This window comes from Tamandua tetradactyla, chromosome 10, assembly GCF_023851605.1.
Source record: "Tamandua tetradactyla isolate mTamTet1 chromosome 10, mTamTet1.pri, whole genome shotgun sequence".
Lineage (NCBI taxonomy): Eukaryota > Metazoa > Chordata > Mammalia > Pilosa > Myrmecophagidae > Tamandua > Tamandua tetradactyla.
In genome coordinates this window covers 32,749,056-32,772,747 of record NC_135336.1, presented here as the reverse complement: position 1 = coordinate 32,772,747, position 23,692 = coordinate 32,749,056, and the positions used below count along the sequence as shown (strand labels likewise).

General features: G+C 39.5%; 1 protein-coding gene and 1 pseudogene across 6 annotated transcripts in view; one reads left to right on the top strand and one right to left on the bottom strand.

Annotated features, from left to right (window-relative positions):
* Positions 1-13,180: 13,180 nt before the first annotated feature.
* LOC143647621 (proteasome subunit alpha type-6 pseudogene) lies at positions 13,181-13,971 on the bottom strand (annotated as a pseudogene).
* A 1,455-nt stretch (positions 13,972-15,426) lies between these two features.
* The window catches only part of GRAMD1C (GRAM domain containing 1C), a 145,468-nt gene continuing 137,202 nt past the window's right edge, over positions 15,427-23,692 (top strand). For 5 of the 6 annotated variants that reach the window (XR_013158527.1, XM_077118337.1, XM_077118333.1 and 2 more), the window contains exon 1: positions 15,427-15,518. Coding sequence is in view for 5 of the 6 variants with exons in the window: in XM_077118337.1 (XP_076974452.1) it covers positions 15,453-15,518 (66 nt within the window). In the remaining variant the exon portion in view is untranslated. Of the gene's footprint in view, positions 15,519-19,103; positions 19,184-23,692 lie in introns of all 6 variants that reach the window. The other variant, XM_077118334.1, reaches the window with a different exon arrangement.

The following is a 23,692-nucleotide window of genomic DNA, read 5'->3' as shown; positions in this document are numbered from 1 at the left end:
AGAGAACTATGAACTCTCCTCACCACATCTATTCATTTACCTGCATTCATACCTATGTTTTCTGCCTTCTTTCCTGAAACTAAGAATGGGTAGTCCATGCTACTATCCAAGATCAGCCCATTCATTTGCACACTAGATGCAACTACCCCTGTGCCTTTTCAGTGACTTCACTACAGCAGTTTTCCTTATCATTCCTGCATCAGTAATTTTTTTTACATTTTTTTATGATTCTGTTTCTTAAAAATCTATTGGATTCCCATCTGTAATAAAACATACTCTTGTTCTTATCTTAAAAGCAAGCAAGTAAAACTAATGAAAACTAAAACCCTTCCTTGGTGTCTCAGTAGCAGAATTCTTGTCTGCCATGTCAGAAACCCGGTCCATTTCCCAGTGACTCCCTATCCAAAACAACCACCACCACCACTACCACAACAAAAAACCCTTCCTTGGCTGAACAACCCCCTCTAACTACCATCCTATTTCACTGTCCCGTTTAAAGCAAAACTCTTCTGAATAGTTATTATATATGCTACCTTCTACTCTGCTCTTTCCCTTTTGTCTCAAATTCATTCTTCCACCAACAATGCTTTTGTCAAGATCAGAAATGACTTCCATATGGCTAAATACAGAATTTTGTTCTTAGTTCCCATATTACTTGATCACTTAGCAATGTTGGCACCTTTGATTATTCCATTCTTCTTAAAATACTTTATTTGGCTTCAGGTTGAAGACTTCTACCTCATTGGCCATTCCTTGTCAATGTCCTTACTGTTTCCTTTTCATCTTCCCAAATTCTAAACCTTAAAATTTTACAATGATAAGTTACAGATGTTTTTACAATCTATATTCACTCACATGGTGATCTTATCCAATTTCAGGGCTTTAAAAATCGCTGATATTCTGATAACTCCCAAAATTTATATTCTCTGAACTCCATGCTTACATATGTAACTTCCTACTCCACATTTCCACTTGGATGTTTAATTGGTGTCTCAAACTTAGTGTGTTTGAAACAACTCCTTATCTAGTTCCCCAAACTTGGTCTTATTATAGATTTTATTATGTCAGTAAATATGTACTCCAGGCAAGGAAATACTCAGGAATGGACCCTGATAGTCCTGTGGCCCAAGGAATATTAAAAGTCAGCTATGTGAAGGGGTCTTGGCTTGACATTAAAAAAAATCCAGAAAATAGATGGGTGGATGGATAAATCACTGGAAGAGCTATTAAGAAATCCCAAAAAGTATTTGTGAGAAGGGAAGAGGAAGGACAGAAGTAAAAAGCTAAGTTATAATAATTATATTAGTCATAATGCTCCAAATTGGGGGTGCAATAAGCCCTTGTCAAGTTGGTGGTAAGTGTAGCTGAAGGTTTAGAGTCCCAAACTGTGCAGTTTAATGTTTACCAGGTGTGGGCCACAGAAACTTGATGAATCAGCAATGATAAATTGGGAAAATGGGTACCTGTGTTCAGAGCCAGTAAAAAATTACTGAAGGAAAGTCTCTGAGAAGATTCTGGATGCAGGTCCTCTCCCCAACACTAATCATGCCCTTTTTGATTGGCCCTTTGATAGCCCCAAAGGATATCCAGCTAGGGGTTAGTTTCCTAAAGCAGAACGATCCCAAAGTTGTCAAGGTGGACAAAACAAAAAACTTGGAGCAAACCATAAGGGCAGGAGCAGGGTGCAGAGATATAAATGCCTGCATGGAATGGATCAAATATATAGTCCAGAGCTAAACAAAAGCAACTGTTATGCTTATGCAACAGTAGTTGCATAGTAGTCAGCCAACTAACTGTTCTTGTCGTGGTCTTCCCAGTGGGTATGGAGGAACATGAAAAGGAGTTCAAGTACATGGTACTCCTTTTCAGAATACTACTCCTGGTAAAAATTGTAGTACATTGTCCTCTCTTTTCCCTCCAGTCAGAAGTGGAAAAATCAAGGCCATACTGGCTTCTTGACTTGGTTCAGGAAACCACTCTGCCTTTCTCTCTAGATGGGAAAAAGGGTTCCAGGATCATGGGACCATGGTCTCACATACCTAAGCATGGGATATGGCTGAAGATAGTACTGGCAATTTCTCCAGTTTCACCACACCATGAGCAGGTCTTTGGTGTTATTGTGAAAAGAGCATCCTCTGAGCAGCTTTGCCCAAAAAGTGAAAAGGGACCTGTGCTCTGGTCCAATTGGCCATCCCATTCACACTGGCATTTGAAAAGGAGGAGAATCAAGTTGATTTAAACAATATAGGGGTGCCAAGGGAAATTCCAAATGAGTTTAAGGCTAAAAACCAAGTACCTGAAAGATTAAGTCATCCTTATTCTGGTAGATCACCATCAACAAAAATGTGGATTGGATTAATCAGCAAAGATTTATCAATTATATCAAGGATGCAGTTAAGGAAATAGCAGAACAGTTGGATGCTATAGCTGAATCACCTGGAAGAATAGGATGACCCTAAGCATAATGTTAGTCAAAAAGGGAGGTGCTTGCATTATGGTCAGGGGTAGTTATTGTACATTTATCCCCAATAATACAACCCTAAATGAAACTATCACCAAAGCGTTACAAGGTCTGAGGGCCTTATCTAAAAAATTAGTAAAAAATTCAGGTATTAATGACTCCCTCATGAGATGGTTAGAAAACCTGTTTAGGAAATGGAAAAGGGTAGCATTGTCCATGCTAGTTTCTCTAACCATCATAGCTGGGGTATCTACAATACTTTAGGTACTACATTATTCCAGGTGCCCAAAGGTTAGTCCAGATACTCATCAAAAACCTCCTTAGAGAAGAAAATCCCTATGATAAAAAAGTGTGAAAAGGCTCTTATCAGGCTTGAAAAGAAACTAAAATGTAAAAACTAAAGGTTTAGAAAGAAAGAGAGGGAATTTGTAAGAATAAACTAAGTTTAATTCTCTCACAAAGGTGATGCAGGCAAGAAAAGGGGAAGACCTCTGACACAAGCTTAGAGCTGGTGCCAAATTCTTAATGGCCAGGGTCATTAAAAATGTAAAACATGATAAAGGGGGACCCTTCAGTGGGAAGTTCAAATTAGTTCGATTTCCTGGATAAACTGTAACTTCTGGAGTACCCAATCACGGAGAAACAGAAGAGGGTCTATGGGTCAGGTATGGGTATAACTGTCTCGGCAGGTATAACCAAACAATAACCATATTGTTTGGCAAGCCAGCCAGCCACCAAATTATGTTTGGCAAGGCAGTTGTTCTTGCAAGATCATGAATAAATTCTTTTCTTCTCCACATAAGATAAGCATTTGTTCTCCTTCAGTTGTGGCGTTCTTTCTAACATATAGGAATTCTCACCTGGATACTGGAGATCCCTGGGGATTCTCTGCTGTATGCCAGAGAGCCCTTGGAATTCTTGGTGAAGTTGAGACCTCAACCAGGGTCTAATGCCATGAAGGTTCTTGACTCACTGCAGAAAAGAACTTGAAAACTAGTCAGTGTGAACAGCTAAAGAATCCGAAGACTAGCTGGTATGTAGAGGGCAAAACTTTAATGTTTAGTGGCAGTACATTCTTAAAGGAAGATGAACATGGGCATTCTCCAAAGGAGGAGAAGCAGCCTGAGGTCCTGATCCTTCCATTATAAGGACTTGGAGAGGCCCTTCCCACTCTGATTATACTAATAAAGGATCAGTAAGCTGCATTTTTCATTGATTTTTTTCCAGTGCCAACCTGAGTGAGTGCTGGGTGTGCAGGGGCAGTGGGGTAGCTTGTTAAGTGTGCATGCCAAAAGGAACTTTTTGTTATGGGTCTTGGGGTCAATTCCTCTTCTCTCTTCCTCTATCTAACCTGCCTCACAAGTAGTCATCATCTCTCACCTGAGTCATTGAAGAAACTTTTTAATTGGTCTCTCTGCTTCTGCCCTTGCCTTGTGTCAACCCTGCTCCTAATATTTGTGGGGCTTGGAACAAGGTACAACTGGATGCTGAGATTTGCATACATTTTTTAAAATTATAAATCATTAATAAGTTAAATATATTCTACTTTTCTATCTTGACAAATACACTCTACAAATACCAGAAAGGTCAGTTTGAAGTTAGAATTCTTGGACTCCTTGGGGTTCCATGCCAGGAAAGGACTGATGTGGAAATAGTTAATCCTTGGCCATTAGCCTGCAACCTGCCTTCTTCTCTTTATGTCTCTGGCTCCATTTCACACCACAAAGGGCATTGCATGCATGCATATGGACACACACTCCACCTATCCGAGATAAATTTATATGTATTATAAACAGCCCCCTCTTGGTAACCCCACTGATGTGTATATGGCATACACATCAGTGAGGACAAGTACCCTTGGAAGAACAAACCCATGGAGAAGGGTTTTGAGGTCCTGGAAGTGGACTTGGGACAGAAGGGTTCTGGCTACTTGGAGTGTGTTCTACAAAGGGAGTGACGTGGGCAGGGGAGGGCCAGAATAGAGCTCTCTAAAGTAAGGGTCAAGGCAGGAGCCCCCCTGCTCTAGATGTAAGGTCATTAAGGTACAAGGGCAAAGTGTGGAAACAGCCAGGAGGCTATAGCAATCAGAGTGGTTCTTTTATAAAGTAAGTTTGATAATGTCCTTCTACTTCTCAAAAGCCTCCATGGCTCCCATCTCACTCAGAGGAAAGTCCAGAGTCTTTACAATACATAAAAGGACCAAAGGGCTCTTACTTAACCCCATCTGCCTTGTTTCTCTCACCACATCTTCTTTACTGTTCCCCTTGCTTATTTTCCTCTGTCCATGTCAGCCTTCCTTATTGTTCCTCAAACAGGACAGGCATCCTCCACCAGAAAACTTTGGGTTCATTAATCCCTCTGTCTTGAACACTCTTGCCCACATATACTCATGACGTCTTCCCTTCCTTCTTCATCCCTTTATTCAAACTTCATCTTTTCAGTTAACCTTTCCAAGATCTTATTTAAAATCTTTTTGTTACTTCCCTAATTTGTCTCCACAGCCATTATCACCATATGTGTATTTCACCTATTGTTTATCTCCTTGCTTTGGCATATAAGCCTGAGAGTTGGGGAATTTTACTATTTTCTTTTTTTTAATGAAGCCTTAGCTACCATAATAGTACTAGGCCTAGAGGAGGTGCCTAATGTACACATTAAGAATTAATGACTATAAATCATTTTAATCTTTTTATTTCAATACAGAGACCAAAAGTAAGTCATGTCACAGATGATTAATACAGTTCTATTTTGCCTGATTCAATAGAAATAATTTTTTTTGCATTCAAGCTTAGCCTTACAATAATTTCAGTTCCATATTTTATATTCTTGCCTATCTCCATTTCTCTATTTTACATTTCAGAAGATTGTTATGAATTCTGCCAAAACTAAATACTGTGACTTACAGATAGTAGGCTGTTCAGAAATCTACCACAAACACGTAAAAGTCTCATAAGTTTCTATAACTGGAGCCCTGCTAACAACAGAGTCAGCTGAGCCTTGTTCCTGTTTCAGAGGTCTTGTCACAGGAAAGAATTCAGGGAAGAGAAAGGGCCAGAAGTAGTAAGCAGTAAAGTTTATTAAAGAAAGAGAGAGTACATGTTGAAAAAAGGAACATGGATGTGCTAAAGGTAGAGATGCCCCAAGTGGTGCAAATCTAACTTGCCTTATAGGGGTGTTTTGCAGCAGAAATTTTCCATCTTGACCTTTGAACATGAGGTGTCTTCTTTGTTCCAGGAGGAGATAACTGTTGGTGACTGGGGAGCTCTGTCAAGTACTTAAATTTAGTTTTGGGGGGGCATATTCTTAACATTCTTTATGACTCAGGTTTTTTGTCATTAACTAAGTCCACTTCAGTCCCGTGATTTTACCAGTTTATGACTTTGGGGGTTGCTAAAACTGCCAGAATGCAGTGTACTAGAAATAGATCAGGTTGTACAAACGGGATTTATTATGTTACAAGTTTATAGTTCTAAAGCCTTAAAAATGTCCAAACTAAGGCATTCAGAGAAAGATGCCTTGACTTTGAAGAAAGGCTGAGTGGAATCTGGGATTTCTCTGTCAGCTGGAAAGGCAGAGGGGTCTGAGTTCCTTGGTACTAGTCTGAAGACTGATGTCTGCAATATGGGAAGGCATGTGACTGGCTTCTGCTGGTCTTTGTTCCTGATTCCATTGCTTCCAGCTTCTGAGTCCAATGACTTTCTCTCCAAGTGTCTGTGGGCCTTCACTTAGCTTTTCTGTATTGGCTCTCTCCAGGTGCTGGTTGCTTCGTATCTCATGGGAAGGCTCAAGGTGATGTCTGTTGGGCTTTGGTTTCTAATGGCTTTCTAAACATCTTTGCTGGCACTCCAAACATTTCTCCAAATGTCTGGTCTGAGATTTCTCCAAAATGTTTCCCATTTTAGAGGACTCCAGTAAGCTAATTAAGACCCACCTTGAATGTGCAGGACCACACCTCCATGGAAATAATCAAAAGCTTCCACCCTAAACAATCGTTTTGTCCCCCACAAGGTTGGATTAGGTTTGAAAGAACGTGGCTTTTCTGCATTACATAACAGTTTCAAACCAGCACATTCCACCCTCTGGACTCCCAAAAAGACATGTTCTTTCACATACAAAATACATTCATTCCATCACAATATCACGAAAGCATTAAACCATTTCAGTAACACTACAAATACCACGCCAAGTCAAAAACAGTACCAGATCTCATCAAAGACATGGTCTGTCCTATGGCAAAATTCTTCTATGGCTGCAGATCTATGAAAGTCAGGACAAGTTACCTGCTTCCAATATACAAAGTAGAAGCAGTCATAGGAAAAACATTCCCATTGCCATAGGGAGAAATCAAAAGGAAAACAGGGGTTACTGGACACAAATGGTTCCAAAAAGCTGCAGGGAAAACATTAGCTTTCAAAGTCTCAAACAGACGATTGGGCACTATCATCTGGCCAAGTTGACAAATGAACCTGACCATCACAATGCCCTATTTTATCCTGCTTCATTTCCATGAGCAAATATACCACAATTTACTTAATACCATTTCCATTGTTTCCCATTTCCATTGGATGTTTAGTCTCTTTCCAATATTTTGCAAGTATAAAGAAAGCTGCAGAGAACATCTTGGTGAATAAAGTATTATTTATTCAGGATAGATTCCAAGAAAAGGATTTATTAAGTACCAATTTATACTCCCACACAAATTGAGATATAAAAATATTATCATTAGAAATATGAATTGCTTTGATTACCATATATTATAAATAGCAAATATATATTGAAAAACTGCTTTTTGCTAGAGGCTATGCTAACTCTTTCATATAGATGATCATTTTTTTTTCTTCTTAAGGCTTTTACTTTTGGTTAAATTAAATTTATTTTCTGATTTTTCTTATATTAAATTGCTCAGGGCCACACATTATTTTTTAAACAATTGGATTGTGTTGGAGAAAATGCCTATTTTCAATTTCCTTTGCAACAATAATAAGTTTACAAATAGCATATGCTTTTGAACACAATAGTGTTTTAGCACAGCGTAGTTCAGATTAGGAAATTTCCGATATTTATTCACTATGATACCCCCACAAGCACTATTTTTTTGTTTGTTTCTGTCCACACTGCTATGAAATCTTCTATAGTCAAGGAATAATACTGAAACTTGCCTCTCCATTATATGGTAATTAAATTATTTGGATATTTTAAATAAATAAAATTGAAGTTGTATAATGACTTTGGATGCTTTCTATTATACTGCTAAATAATGGAGTATACATTAAAGAAGACATTTTAGCCTTGGTTTTGAGAGCTTAAATTTCAACCCAATTTGTCTGCATTCATGTTATATCATTCGCATTATGCATATCCTTTTTGTTGTTGTTGTTCAATGGATTTATTATGAAGCTATTTGATTCAGATAAAGACCAAAGATCAATGACATACAATGGAAACAGTTCCATGCATAGATGGTCACTTGATATATGGCAAAGGTGGTACTAGAGATAATTGGTAAATGCTGGTAGGGTTAATGAACATTGGTTTGGTTACCTTTAGTATGATATTTCATGGTAACAATTTGTTTACCATGACAGTGAAAGTATTCCCATAATCATTCCTTCCACAAAACCTGGTCAGTTTGCTTTAAAAAAATTATTTTATTTTTTGACATATATTATATACTCACATACCATGTATGCTCTTTTGAAAGGATTATGTACCCTAGAAAGCCTAATCCTAACTCATTACATGGAGGCAACCTTTCTTTTAATCCCTATTTAGCACTTTAGGTTGGAAATTTGATTAGATTATCTCCATGGGGATATGACTATTAATTGGAGGAAGATGTGATTTCCACTCATTCCAGGTGGGTCTTGATTAGTACCAGGATCCTTTAAAATCTTTTTTTGAGAGATTTTAGAGAGAGCCGGAGAGCCACGAGAACCACGAGAGCCCAGACAGTCAGAGACCTTAGGAAATGAAGAAGGAAAACATTCCTGGTGTTGCTTCATGAAACAAGAAGTCTGGAGAGAAAGCTAGCAGATGTCACCATGTTCTCCACGTGTCTTTCCAGTTGTGAGAGAAACCCTGAACTTCATTGGCTTTTCTTGAGTGAAGGTTACCTCTTTTTTGGTGCCTTAATTTGGACATTTTTATAGACTTGCTTTAATTTGGACATTTGACTGTCTTAGAACTGTAAAGTTGCAACTTAATAAATTCCCCCCTTTTAAAAACCATTCTGTTTTATGGTATATCACATTCTGGCAGCTAGCAAACCAGAACACCATGTAATCATCCAAAGTGTACAATCAGTGGTTCAGAATACCATCATATAGCTATGCATTTATATAGATGATCACTTTTGATTTCATTGTTGCTACTATCTCTTTGTGACAAATGAGGACACAGGAACAAAGAGATTAGGTGAGTTGTAAATAGGTGATAAAGTGGAAATTAGAATTGGACTCTTTGACCTAAGGGCAACACAACTGCTGTCCAACCAACTGCATTATTTGTTCATGTCCCTTGTTTATTTGATCTGTGAAGTCTTATGTTTAAAAATTATTTTTATTGAATGTTGAGTAGATAGAATATTTATATAATAGAATATGTATAGCAGAATATCTACATAGAGAGAATAGAATAGAATAGAATTTTTTATATAGAATGACAATACCACAAAGTTTATATTCACCACCCAGGTTGAAGGTTCCTATGCTCACCTCCCTTTTCCTTCCCTCTTAAAGGGAATTTTGTATTTATCATTTCCTTGCTTCTCTTTAGAGTTTTATTATATTTGTATCCTTTAATTATATTTTTAGTGCTATTTTTGGTTTTATGTTTCTGAAATTTTATAAACTGAATCATAACATGTAGATGTTTTTGTGACACTCCTTTTGCTCAACATTGTTCTTGAAATTCAGCCATGATATTGTTTGTCTTAATGGTGTCTAGTCAATTTCTATGCGCTCTCTATGTAGTAAAGATATTAAGTCTCTGTCTCTTTAAAAATATGTTCTTGGGCAGGCCATGGTGGCTCAGCAGGCGGGAATGCTTGCCTGCCATGCCAGAGGACCCGGGTTTGATTCCCGGTGCCTGCCCATGTTAAAAAAAAAATGTGTCCTTATTTTTGGTGTACTTTTGGTCTCCCCCCACCCCTTTTTTTCTTGCATGGGCAGGCTCTAGGAATTGAACCTGGGTCTCCAGTATGGCAGGCGAGAATTCTGCCACTGAACCACTGTTGCATTGTCCTACTTTTGGGTTTCCCTGTTTAAATGTTACATTTCAACATAAATTATTAATTTTTATTTTATGGTTTCTTCTATTTCATTTAACAGAAACAACCTCTACCTGTCCAGAGGTTTGATATTCATTCTTTCCTCTTCTTTTTCTTAAATATTTGTTTTCTTAAACTGCATAATCCATTTTAAACTGGGGCTGAAACGTGAATGTCAACTTGATCATTCCTACCTCAGGGTCTTCCTTTATCAGATTGTTTCCATCTTTTTAGCCTTTAAAAATAGCTTACTGTACTTAGTGGAGTTGGCCCATGAGGGGTTTTAGAATTCAAGCAGGGTAAGGTACATGTCCAGGGGGAGTGGGATGGCATTGCAGGTGGCCTGGTATGGGATGTCAGAGTCTGAGTTGGATGAGGAAGGTGTCCATGCAAGGTGTCCTGATGGCAGTGGCCTGGCAAGGGGTGCAAAGGTCTGATGGGTGGGGGAGGAACAGTGAGGAGGGATGGCAGCAGCAGTGGAAGTCAGGTTGCATGGAGATGGATAACAGGGGCCAAATTTCTCACTGTTAGAGACAAGAGCTAAAAATATGGAAAGGAAATCCAGGGGTGTTGGATTGCAACTGGAGATAATGTAAAATCACAGAATGGCTTTTTAAAAAGGGGAATTTAATAAGTTGCTAGTTTAAGGCTGAGAAAATGTCCCAATTAAAGCAAATCTATAAAAATGTCCAAATTAAGGCATCCAGGGAAAGATACCTTGGTTCAATAAGGCTGATGAAATTCAGGGTTTCTTTCTCTATTGCAAAGGCATATGGCAATGTCTACTAGCTTCCTCCCCAGGCCTCTTGCCTCATGAAGCTCCTTGGCAGTGTTCTCCATCGTCATCTCCAAAGGTGGTTAGCTGGTGGACTCGGTGGTTCTCTCCTCATTCTGTCATGGTTCTGTGGCTCTCTCCTCATTCCCTCCAAAATGTCTCCTCTTTTATAGGATTCCAGTAAGCTAATCAAGACCCACGTAGAATGGCTGGAGACACATCTCCATCTAATCGAGTTTAATACCCACAATCGATTGAGTCACATCTCCATGGAGATAATCTAATCAAGTTTCCAACCTATAGTACTGAATAGGAATTAGAAGAAACCGTTGTTCCCACAAGACTGATTAGAATTAAAACATGGCTTTTTTTAGGGCACATAAATCCTTTCAAACCAGCAGACCCTCCCTCTCACTGACCATTAGTATTTCAATCTACCCAATTTTTAATTCTTTACCCCCTACTATTATTTACTTTTTTATAACTCATCTGTCCATACCCTGGATAAAAAGAGCATCAGACACAAGGTTTTTACCATCACATGGTCACATTGTAAAATCTATAGCTTTACACAATTGTCTTCAAGAATCAAGGCTACTGAAATACAGCTCAACAGTTTCAGATACTTCCCTCTAGCCACTCCAAACTAAAAAGGGATATTTATATAATGCATAAGAATACCTCCAGGATAACCTCTTGACTCTGTTCGAAATCTCTCAGCCACTGAAACTTTATTTTATTTCATTTCTCCTTCTTCCTTTTGGTCCAGAAGGCTTTCACAACCCCATGGTGCTGGGAGTAATGCCCAGATAATGGGAGAGCAGTGAGTTCACCTACCAAGTTGGCTTAAGAGAGAAGCCACATCTGAGCAACAAAAGAGGTTCTCTGGGGGTGACTCTTAGGTATAATTATAAGTAAGCTCAGCTTCTCCCTTGCAGGAATAAGTTTCATAGGGGCAAGCCACAAGTTTAAGGGCATGGCCTTAGTTGGTTGTCCCCAATGCTTGTGAGAATATCAGGAATTCTCCAGGTGGGGAAATTTAATATTTCCTCCTTTCTCCCAGTCCCTCTAGGGGGCTTTGCAAATACTTTCTTATTCTCTGCCCAAATTATTCTGGGATGTACCAAGCATCACGTTGACCTGTACAAACCAACAAGATCTCATGTCCTATTCAAGATCCCATGTAATTATGGTGTTTGAAGAAACTGAATATACAAGTTAAATTAGATATTGAGCTACCAAAAATATAAAATTTGCACCAAATAAAGAGCTTTTCCTTTGGTTGCACACAAAAGTTGAAGTTTGTAAAATACAGACCAGGGGTGCACAGGTAGTTCAGTGGTTAGAATGCCCGCCTTCCATGCGAGAGACCCAGGTTCGATTCCAGGACCACGCACCCCTCCCCCCGCCAAAAAAAAAAATATATATATATAGAGAGAGAGACCACAGCGGTGCGATGGTGGCTCAGTGGCAGAATTCTCAGCTGCCATGCTGGAGACCTGGGTTCGATTCCCGGTGCCTGCCCATGGAAAACACACACACACACACACACATATGCCATATCATCCTTTACTCTGTATTCTGATTCACTTTAGTCCTATCCAGATCAGCTTCATTCCTATCTCTAGTTGAAGTCTGATTAGTTTTTCAACTTTTTTTAAACAATTGCTGTATGGAGTAATGCTGGCTTTCATAGCTTCAGAGCTCTAACTCTAAGTCTCAGGTGCCACACAAAATACCTGAAGTTCCAGGGAACAACTAGGTATTCATAAATAGCTCAGCATTTCAGAATTTAGAAATAAGTTACAACTCCAAAGTAGATGTGACTTCTGTCAAAGCTTAAAATTTAGGAATCTTTACAATAGGCCTTAACTTGATAACCTATGCTTTCTATTTCAATTTTCTGAGTTTGAAATTAGTTAGTCTATATGAATGAGGCATGATAATTGTCTTTTTGTTTTTGACATTTCATTCATATAATGTCCTCATATAATGTCATTAACCCAGTTGCATGTCTCACAACTTCATTCCTTCTTGCAGCTGCTCTGTAATCCATTGTATGTGTACACCATAGCTCCCCCCTTCCATTTCTCAGTTGTAGCACTCTCAGGCCCCTCCATCCACTGTAAATCACAAACACTGCCACCATAAACACCAGTGTGCAAATGTCCATTCGTGTCCCCACTCTCAGTTTCTCCAGATATACACCTAGCAACAGGATTGCAAGATCATATGGCAGGAAATCCCACCCCAGCCTCTTGTGGAGTCACCACACTGCCCTCCAGAGGGACTGCACCTCTCTACTTCTCTATCAACGGTGAATAGGTATATCTCTCTCTCCACATGTTCTCCAGCAGTCGTTCTCTCTGTTCATTTTAAACAGTTTTATTCACACATTACACAGCCCAGCATAAGTAAAAAAATCAATGGCTCCTGATATCATCACATAGCCATGTCTTCAGTACTACAATCTGTACGAGGACATTTCCTTTTCTTCTGCAAAGAATCCCATATCTGTTCCCCAAATCCCCTGCTTATTGATGTTTAGTTTCAGTTTTTTAAAAATTTATTTTCAAAAGCAGTTTTTATTTATACAGAGTCCTGATCACTTCAGGAGTAGGAGGAGTGGGAGAGGTTCCTTTTTTGAACTAGGGGTCTCCCTAGTATTGGTTTATTTTTACGAAACCCGTAGGCAAGTGGCATCATCGGATTTGGTAAACCAATTACAATGTTTGTCTCTCTGATACCTCTCTGCTACAGCAACAAGGTAAGCATCAATCTCTGCTTCTCTAAGAATCCTGAATTTAGGATTTTCAACATTAACTACCCCAACTTCCATTTCTGAAGGTTTGAAATGAATTGATAGAACAGTAGACAGGCATGTAATTGCAGTTTCCACGGTCTGTTCAAATGTCCAATCAAATTTCTTCTTCACGAAAGTGGCTGACTCCGTTTGCTTCCCTTCCGCTGCAGTGGCTTTAAACGCACAGTCGTTACCTGCAGCATCACACTTGTACACCTGAGGACCTCGTTCTTCATCTATACCTGCTAAAATCATACAACAACCAAGAGGCCTCATTTCAGCCTGTTGGATGCAGACCTGGGAAATACCTGCAGTTCATTTACATAGCATGTCCACAGAAATCTCACAGCACACTTGTATTTCCAGATAGCTGCTTCAGGGCGTGCCCTCTGTACCTGGGATCTGCTTCAGCTGTCATTCCAATCATCACGCAGGAAATGTTTTCGGTTATCTTGAATAAGTGAGTCACTGTGCTGGAATCCAATAATTTGTCATGCAGTTTCGTCTGTGTGACAATTACTGCACAGTCTTTCCCTGTGACAGCTATTGATGTAAGGCCACCCTGGTTAATAGCCTTAAAAACATATTCTACTTGGTAGAGATGGCCCTCAGGTGAAAAAAATGGTAATACGGTCGTCAAAACCAGTGCTGGAACCACAGGACATGCTGATGTACCCACTACCTCAAATACAGCTTCTGACATTTAATTCTGGCATAATGCCTTTGTTACATTCAATGGAAGAATATTACAATATTATTTACTGTTTATGACAGACCCTAGTTTGCACTGATTGTTTTTTTTTCCTGTATACCATCCCATCAAAATTTTCAGTTTAAAAAATGGTTTTAAATTACTGTAGATGGGGGGTGCAAGGGTAGTTCAGTGGTAGAATTCTTGCCTGCCATGCAGGAGACCTGGGTTCGATTCCCAGTCCATGTACTTCCCCCAAAACAAGCAAACAAGCAAAACAAACAACAAACAAAATTCAACAAATGGTGCTGCAATAATGGGATGCTCACGTGGAAAAACAATCAAATGTGACCCCCAGCAGACATCATACAAAAAAAATTGAAAATGATGACTACATACATTTTGTACATTAAAATAAAATGACACAATAAACTCTTTTAATACAAAGTAGGATTGTTGGGGTGGCTCTTGGTTCACAGAATGGGGACCACTCTTCAGCCTATTCTAGTAGTCACCCAGGGAAAATACAATGTATATCTTTGCAGCACAGGAGGGAAAATAGTCCTTTATTGATAATCTTATTAAGTAACTTTTCCTATGCAATATATATTTAAAAATACATTACCTGACTTTTGGTGGAACTGGGTTCAGCTTCTCCCCTTCTCTCCAACTTTACGCTGCAATTATTTTCATACAGAAACAGTAAAAGAATCACTGCATAATGGTATGCCCTGTACCAATTGCAGAATTTAACATTTTGCTGTTTTGCTCCATAACTCTCTCTTTGCTTAACCAATTTAAGTAAGTTGCACATATCATGATCACTCCTAAATATTTCACCAGTAATTTTCTGATAATAAGGACATTTCCCAACGTAACTGCATAATTAATGATTATCCATTAATGAATAACGTTAAATTTATTCATAAATCATTAGTTATTCCTTAATATCGAATTATAATGTACACTTCATAGTCAAACTTCCCCAATTGTTCTAGGATATTTTCTTTATAGCTGTTTTCTTGGGAACTAGGTTTTACAACCCTCAACAGCCTCCTTTTCTGAAGGAACAAAACTTTCCCAGGCAATTCGCTTTATTATTACATTGGGGAAGGATATGCATTGCGATTCAGTAGAGAAGTTATTTTGTGAGTTGTGACGCGAACCTGGAAGTTATCTCCTAATAGGTAGAGGAGTATGAGGTTAGGAGGCAGGCAAGGACAGAGGCTCATCCCGACCCCTAGTAAAGACTGACCTCCTGGCTAACTAACAGCTATTCTCCTAAATTGGCCAAAGGCAAGGGCTAGCAATGGCAGCCAGAGGGCGCAAAGCGCGCGGGTAGGGTCCCAGACGGTGCTCGGAGGGGCGCCGGGAGCGCGCCGGCCGTGCACGTGGAGGGGCGGGGGGCGCGGAGCGCGGGCCTCGCCGCTGGCCTCCGGGCGGTGGGAGTCGGGGATGCGCCTGCGCGATTCCGCCGCGGAGGAGGGAGCCGCGATGGAGGGTGCTCTGGCTGCCGGCCAGGTAAGGGCGAGTCGCTGGGGCTGATTAAGGAGCGCTGGCTTTACCTGGCAGTTTTCCTCACGATTATTGTTTGAACATTCTCAGATTACTATAATTAATTCCTTTCTTCCTGTTTCTTGGTGTTCTTTGGAGTAATTTTGAAAGTTGTTACCGAGGAGACGGTTTCCTGTGCTTTCTCGAGCCTTTCCCCTCTGGGCGATTGTTCCCAAGTCTGCATCTCTGTGGGTTTGAGTGCTTGAAATTGGACCCGAAATGTTCTAGTTCAGATGTCTCAGCTTCAGTGAGTCAGTTCACGTGGCGCATAATCTGAGCCGGTATCGTGTTTATTGGGTCTCACTCCCTTAACTGTCAGCCCTTGATAAAAGGGCGCAGAAAGGTAGCTCGTTTAAATCACGGTGCTGCCAACCAAGTTTTGATTTTAATTAGATTAGTTTTTGTTTAATATCTTATGTGATAAAACGCAAAAATTTGCTTATTAATCCTCAGGGTGAAAACCTACTTTTGTTTTTCTAAGGGGTACCTGCATTTTTGAGCACCGTCCTCATTACTTCTACATTTTGCATAATTTTACATTGGTTGTGTGTATGTATTTTATTTTTAGAGAATTGCAGTCAGTACTATGCCTTTTATGTGAGTAGCATTTTACAATTTACAAAACGCATAGGTTAGGCACTCAATAGTTGTTGAAGGAACAAATAAATGAATGTATTATCTCAGTTGGTTATCAAAACATCAAGAGATGGGTAAGATGGATTTTTATGAACCCTATCAGTCATTCATTTAACTGTGTTCTTTGTAATGTGTGTTTGAGATAAGATGATGAGCAAAACAGATAAGACCTGTGCCCTCAAAGAGTTTATTGTCTAGACTAGAGAAAATTATTACCCAAATGTAGCATAGAAGAAACAGGTCTAAAGAGATTGAGCGACTTTGCCAATGGCCACACAGCTAATAAGTTATTTGAATCTACTGTGGCCACTCTACAAAACCAGAATGAACTTCCCCAACCCTCACCCAAGTTTGAGTTGGATGTAGAGACTGATGGTGCTGCACACATACCAAGATAATATGAAAAACTTTTTATTACTTTGTAATTGATGTTCCTGGGGGAGAACAGGGAAGTCTTCCCAAGCAGGTCTGAAATAGCTTCAGAGATCAAGGAAAAGACACTGATGTAGGGTTTTAATTGTGGCTAGGTATGGGGTGGGGGTGAGGGTTCCTGTATGTGGGCAGGGGCTTGTGTGGTTTAAATCTCCCACCTACACTGAAGGAGAGAAGACAAACTTTATCAGCTTGCCCAGGTGTGGGGCAGAAAGGAAGGAGATGTGAAGCTTAAAAGTTGTCAGCAAACACCAAAATATTGAGTTAAACACCTTATTACGATTCACCCAAGCTGTTTGATGACCAAAATGTGCCATTTTTCGTTTGAGTTTGAACTTAAATAAGCCATTATGGTGCTCTGTGAGACCTGCAGTAAGAAGGTCCGTAGGAAGGTGAAGTTTCCATTGGATGTCTTGTTCAAAAGCCCAACATTGCATATTCTGAGAAGTGAAATGAGTGCATTGGTCACTAATAGTAATGACTGGAACTCTGAAGGGGATAAGGAGTAGTTTGGTGACCCCTTGTATTATGGCTTTGGTATATTTAAAGAGATATGTGTGACCTTGATTTGTATTTTGTGTGTCTGTGAGGCAAGAGTTTCCCAGAGTTCTTTACCTCAACGTGTTCAACTCCTAAGACAGTGACCCAAAGTCTAAAAAATGTGTAGGTGGTGCCAGTTGTTCGCCAGAGCATCCAGTGCTAATGTGACTGCCTGAAGGTCAGTCCATCGTGCTAACCCTTGGGTCTTGTTCTTTATCAGGGACATCCCAATTAAGAGACAGAAAGCACCAGCTCTCCAGAAAGCTCCATCATGTATCATGGTGATGATACTGTCCATAAAGTATATAAACTCTCATTGCTGTTCACTCATTTGAACCCAGTGTACTCTTCAGGTAGCCAAGGGGTTAAGGAGAGAAATGACCTCTTCTGGTTCCACAGCATCTGACTAGGGACTGAGGACAGGTGAGGTCACCCCCTTCTGTAAGTGGTAGGATATGCCAGAGGGCCCAGACTTGGCTGTATACTGGCCTTGGTGGCCAGGCTGAGCTTGCATGGTGAGCTTTCATGACTCAAGGCCTAATGGGTAGCTGGATATGGAAGGTCATGGGAGATCCTCTATTTCCAGGAGAGCCCAGTGTGCTGCCCACATTTGTTGCTCTATAGTATGGGGCTGAGGAGGACAGTTTCTTGAATCAGAAGCATATAGACATTATGGTAGGCCAGAGATTCCAGGATGCAAGAGAGAGGGTTGCTCAACCCTGTACGTTGAAGGATTCTATGTTTGTGTGTTGGGAGAGGGGGGCACTAATTGGTACGCTTGTTGAATTTCAATTTGTACAGATTCTAGAGTCTTTTTGCTATAGGGGCTTATTTGCAAGTAACAGCATAAATGGGCCTAAGTAAAATTTGTAAATGAGGACTATGTTGTCTTCAGTATCTAAAAATGCCTAAAAGATGTTGGGCTTGTTTTAACATGGGTACTGACCAGGTCAATAGTTGTTTCTTGATATCGTTAGGAATGGAGCAGCCATTGGTCTACCAGTTTACCAAATAATTTTATTTGAGATGGTGGGCAGTACACTCACTGTATTTGAAGCAATGGCTCATCCTCGATTTGTGAGGTCCTTTTGTAAGTGTTTGTATGTCCTGCATGAGCTTATCAAAAGAATGTCTTTAGAAGAAGAGATCATCAATATAATGTAATACCTGTGCTGTTGGAGAAGACTGAATGCAGTTTAAGATTTTGCCTGTAAAAGTTGTGATGGCAAGGCTGTTGAGGCACCCCAACAAAGACAAGGTGTATCTTGTCTCTTTAGAGGTGCAAGCAAACCATAGCTGAAGGCTGTTGAAATAGGCATAAACAGAATATATTAGTCAAATCTAGGATATTAAAGTATTAACAATTGCTGATTAGATTTCAATAATACTGGATATAGAAGACTTAATAGGTGGAACCTTAGCATCAGTCATGCCGTAATCAACCGTGAGGCACTATGCATTTTTTCTAAGTTTAAAAAAGAGCAGGACAGATTTGGCTGTAAACTACAACTTGAGCCCCATTATTAAGTTCATGAAGACTTGCCAGTTGATGCATTTCAGCAGATATTGAAGTTAACTCAGAACCTATATTGTAGAGGTGCAAAAGCCAATCAACACCCTTTTTCTTTTGTTATTTAAATTCTTTTAATAAAGTTTGGATTTCTAATTGGGTCTAACTGTAACCTTTGTTCTAGTTTTTTTCTTTGTTCCCTCTGCCTATATCCAAGTTTGGTTGTCTCTCTCCTCTCTCATCCCCCACTTTTTTTGGTGGTTGCTGAATATACTTCAGGAGGAGGGTGTCTTTTCTACTTTTCTCACATTTATAAATTTCTTCCACCAGAGAACCACAGTATTGTCAGAAATTGGGGCTTCCTCCATGGCAGTGGTTACTATATAAGGTTTAAAGACCTGAGCTTAAGTCAGATTTGAATTAATCCCTTTCAGGTGCCACAGAGGTCCCTATGACCTTGATGATCAGGATCTTTGTTGTGACAGAGGCATAGATGGCAGCAGCAGCAGCAGAGGTATTTAAGGGTCCTGGGGAGCTGTCTGCTTTTATAGTGACTGCTTTATATTCTACCTTTTCTCTCTCTTCTTTTGTTTATTCCCTAATGACAAATCTTTCATAAGTGACTACATATGGGCCTATATCTCACACAGGGCATTTTCCCCTGAGCACTCTATAGATTGGAGATCAATGCTTGGTTGAGATACACAACCCTTATCTGTCACAGGGTATAGTCTTTCCCCTGAGCCTATTGTCACACACTCCCTAAACACCAATTAGTTATCAAAACTTCTGACTTAGGTAAGCTAATCTATAACAGAAACTCTGTGGACTTTATAGTGCAGCGTAGCTCAGCACAACTCAAAGTGCAAGTAAGCCAGCAGGCAGCAGTTCAGAGTTCGTGCTTACCATCAGATCGCATAGCTAGTTAGCAAGGTAAAGCAAGAGAAGAAAGAACTTTGGTGGTGGTAGCCATTTTCTCAGCATCCTACTCACAGCACCAATTGGTGTAGCCATCCTACAAAGGTAGAATGGATTTCCACCCAGAATTTGGTTTGGTTGCTGAGACTGATGATACCACACACACACACCAAAAGGATATGGAAAGATTTGTTACTTACATATTGATATCTCTGGGGAGAGTAGGGAAGACCTCTTAAACAAGCCCTAAATGGCTTGACGGAGAAAGTAGACTGGCTTGGAATTTTATTGTAGTTGGTCAGGGGCAGGGGATGGGTTGGGGTGAACTTTCTTGTGGCATGTGCAGGAGCTTGCATGGTTTAGGTCTCTCATCAGCACCAAAGTAGGAAGTACCCACGTTTCATTATAGCTTTGCGTGGATAAGGGACAGAAAGGAAAAAGGGAGCCAGCATGAGGATTTAAAACTGCCATCAGTCAGACATGAAAAAATGGACACAGATTCTTTTTTTTTTTAAATTTTTTATTAATTAAAAAAAATTACAAGAAACACAAACATTCCCAATACATACACTTAGCAATTCACAATATCATCACATAGTTGCATATTCATCATCATGATCATTTCCCAGAACATTAGCATCAATTCAGAAAAAGAAATAAAAAGACAACAGAAAAATGTAACAAACAGAAAAAAAAAATTTCACAGGCCATACCCCTTACTAATCCCTTTCACTGATCACTAGCATTTCAAACTAAATCTATTTTAACATTTGTTCCCCCTATTATTTATTTTTATTCCATATGTTCCTCTCATCTGTTGACAAGGTAGATAAAAGGAGCATCAGACACAAGGTTTTCACAATCACACAGTCACATTGTGAAAGCTATATCATTGTACAATCATCCTCAAGAAACATGGCTACTGGAACACAGCTCTACATTTTCAGGCAGTTCCCTCCAGCCTCAAAATTACATCTTGGATAACAAGGTGATATCTACTTAATGCATAAGAATAACCTCCAGGATAACCTCTCGACTCTGTTTGGAATCTCTCAGCCATTGATACTTTGTCTCGTTTCACTTTTCCCCCTTTTGGTCGAGAAGTTTTTCTCAATCCCTTGATGCTGGGTCTCAGCTCATTCTAGAGTTTTTCTCAATCCCTTGATGCTGAATCTCAGCTCATTCTGGGATTTCTGTCCCACGCTGCCTGGAAGATCCACACCCCTGGTAGTCATGTCCCACGTGGACAGGAGGAGGGTGGTGAGTCTGCTTGCTGTGTTGGCTGGAGAGAGAGGCCACATCTGAGCAACAAAAGAGGTTCTCTTGGGGGTGACTCATAGGCTTAATTTTAAGCAGGCTTGACCTATCCCCTGTGGGGTTAAGTTTCATATGAACAACCCCCAAGACTGGGGGTTCAGCCTATAGCTTTGGTTGTCCACACTGCTTGTGAGAATATCAAGAATTCAACTTGGGGAAGTTGAGTTTTCCCCCGTTCTCACCATTCCCTGAAGGGGAATTTGCAAATACTTTTCCACTCACTGATCAAATCACTCTGGGATTCATCAGGGCATCACCTGGACAAACCAGCAAAATCTCATGTCCTATACAAAGTTCAATGTACTTAAGGTGTTCAAGCAACTATCTACATAAATTGTATTAGGAAATGCACTAGTCAAAGTATAGATTTGTACCAAATAAACATTTTTTGCTTTAGTCTCACACATTAGTTGAAATTTTAAAATATTAATTACCATCTATTTTCAGCACACTGCAATAATGACATTCTTTTGTTCTTCCTCATGCAAAAACGTTTTTTAAATTTGTACATTTAGTCACTATCATTATGTACTCTAGGCATTCCTAGATTACACCATCTCAATCTTTATCATCTATCTTTCTTTGTGATTTCATTTATGCCCCAGCCCTCCTCCCTCTATCATTCTCATATGCAGCTTCATTCAGTGTTTTAACATAATTGTATTACAGTTAGGTAATATTGTGCTATCCATTTCTGAGTTTTTATATTTAGTCCTGTTGCACAATCTGTATCCCTTCAGCTCCAATTACCCAATATCTTACCCTATTTCTATCTCCTAATGGTCTCTGTTACCAAGGAAATATTCCAAGTTTATTCACTAATGTCAATTCATATCAGTGAGACCATACAGTATTTGTCCTTTTGTTTCTGGCTAATCACACTCAGCATAATGTCCTTAAGGTCCATTCATGTTGTTACATACTTCATAACTTTATTCTGTCTTACAGCTGCATAATATTCCATCTTATGTAAATGTCACAGTTTGTTTAATCAACTGTGTGTTGATGAATATTTTGGCTGTTTCCATCTCTTGGTAATTGTTAATAATGCTGCTATAAACATTGGTGTGTAAATGTCCATTTGTGTCTTTGGCCTCGTGTCCTTTGAGTAGAGACAGCATATAGATGGGTCCTGTTTTTTAATCCATTCTGCCACACTATGTCTTTTGATTGGAGAGTTTAATCCATTAACATTCGGTGTTATTATTGCATGGATAGTACTTTCTTCTACTATTTTGCCTTCTGGATTTTATGTGTCATATCTAATTTTCCTTCTTTTTACCTTTACTCATAGTCTTCCTTTCTACACTCTTCTCCACACCTCTCTCTTCTGTCTTCATATCTGTCTCTAGTGTTCCATTTAGTATTTCTTGCAGAGCTGGTCTCTTGGTCACAAATTCTCTCAGTGATTTTTTGTCTGAAAATGTTTTAATTTCTCCCTCATTTTTGAAGGGCAGTTTTGCTGGATATAGAGTTCTTGGTTGGCAGTTTTTCTCTTTTAATAATTTAAATATATTATCCCACTGTCTTCTCGCCTCCATGGTTTCTGCTGAGAGATCTGCACATAGTCTTATTGGGCTTCCCTTGAATGTGATGGATTGCTTTTCTCTTGCTGCTTTCAAGATCTTCTCTTTCTCTTTGACCTCTGACATTCTGATTATTAAATGTCTTGGAGTATGTCTGTTTGGATCTATTCTCTTTGGGGTACACTGCACTTCTTCGATCTGTAATTTTAAGTCTTTCATAAGAGTTGGGAAATTTTCAGTGATAATTTCCTCCATTAGTTTTTCTCCTCCTTTTCCCTTCTCTTCTCCTTCTGGGACACCTACAACATATATATTCGTGTGCTTCATATTGCCTTTCAATTCCCTGAGTCCCTGCTCATATTTTTCCATTTTTTTCCCCTATAGTTTCTGTTTCTTGTCGGATTTCAGATGTTCCGTCCTCCAGTTCAGAAATTCTATGTTCTGTCTCTCGAAATCTACCATTGTAGGTTTCCATTGTTTTTTTTCATCTCTTCTCCTGTGTCTTTCATTCCCATAAGTTCTGTGATTTGTTTTTTCAGACTTTCAGTTTCTTCTTTTTGTTCTTTCCTTGCCTTCTTTATATCCTCCCCTAATTCATTGATTTGGTTTTTGATGAGGTTTTCCATGTCTGTTCGTACATTCTGAATTAATTGTTTCAGCTCCTGTACATCATTTGAATTGTTGGTTTGTTCCTTTGACTGGGCCATATCTTCAATTTTCCTAGTGTGATTTGTTATTTTTTGCTGGTGTCTAGGCATTTAATTACCTTAATTAGTTTATTCTGGAGATTGTTTTCACTTCTTTTACCTAGGGTTTTCTTGCTGGATGAATTTGTTGTCTATCTGTTCTTTGACATTCCGTTCAGCTTTATCTGGACCTTTAGCTTAAGTTTTGTTTAACAGAGGAGAATTTTTCAGTTCTTGTTTTCTTGTTTCTTGCCCTGCTTGTATGGTGCCTTTCCCCCCCACAGACACTTAGGAGGGTCTACTTAGATATTATATACCCCAGCCAGATTTTCCCGGACCAAACTGGCCACCTGTGGTAGTTAGATTCAGTTGTCAACTTGGCCAGGTGAAAGCACCTAGTTCTGTTGCTGTGGACATGAGCCAATGGTAGGTGCATCTCATCTGTTGCTAATTACATCTGCAGTCGGCTAGGAGGCGTGTCTGCTGCAATGAGTGACGTTTAACTTAATTGGCTTGTGCTTAAATGAGAGAACGCAATGTAGCACAGTCTAGCAGCTTGGCATTCCTCATCTCAGC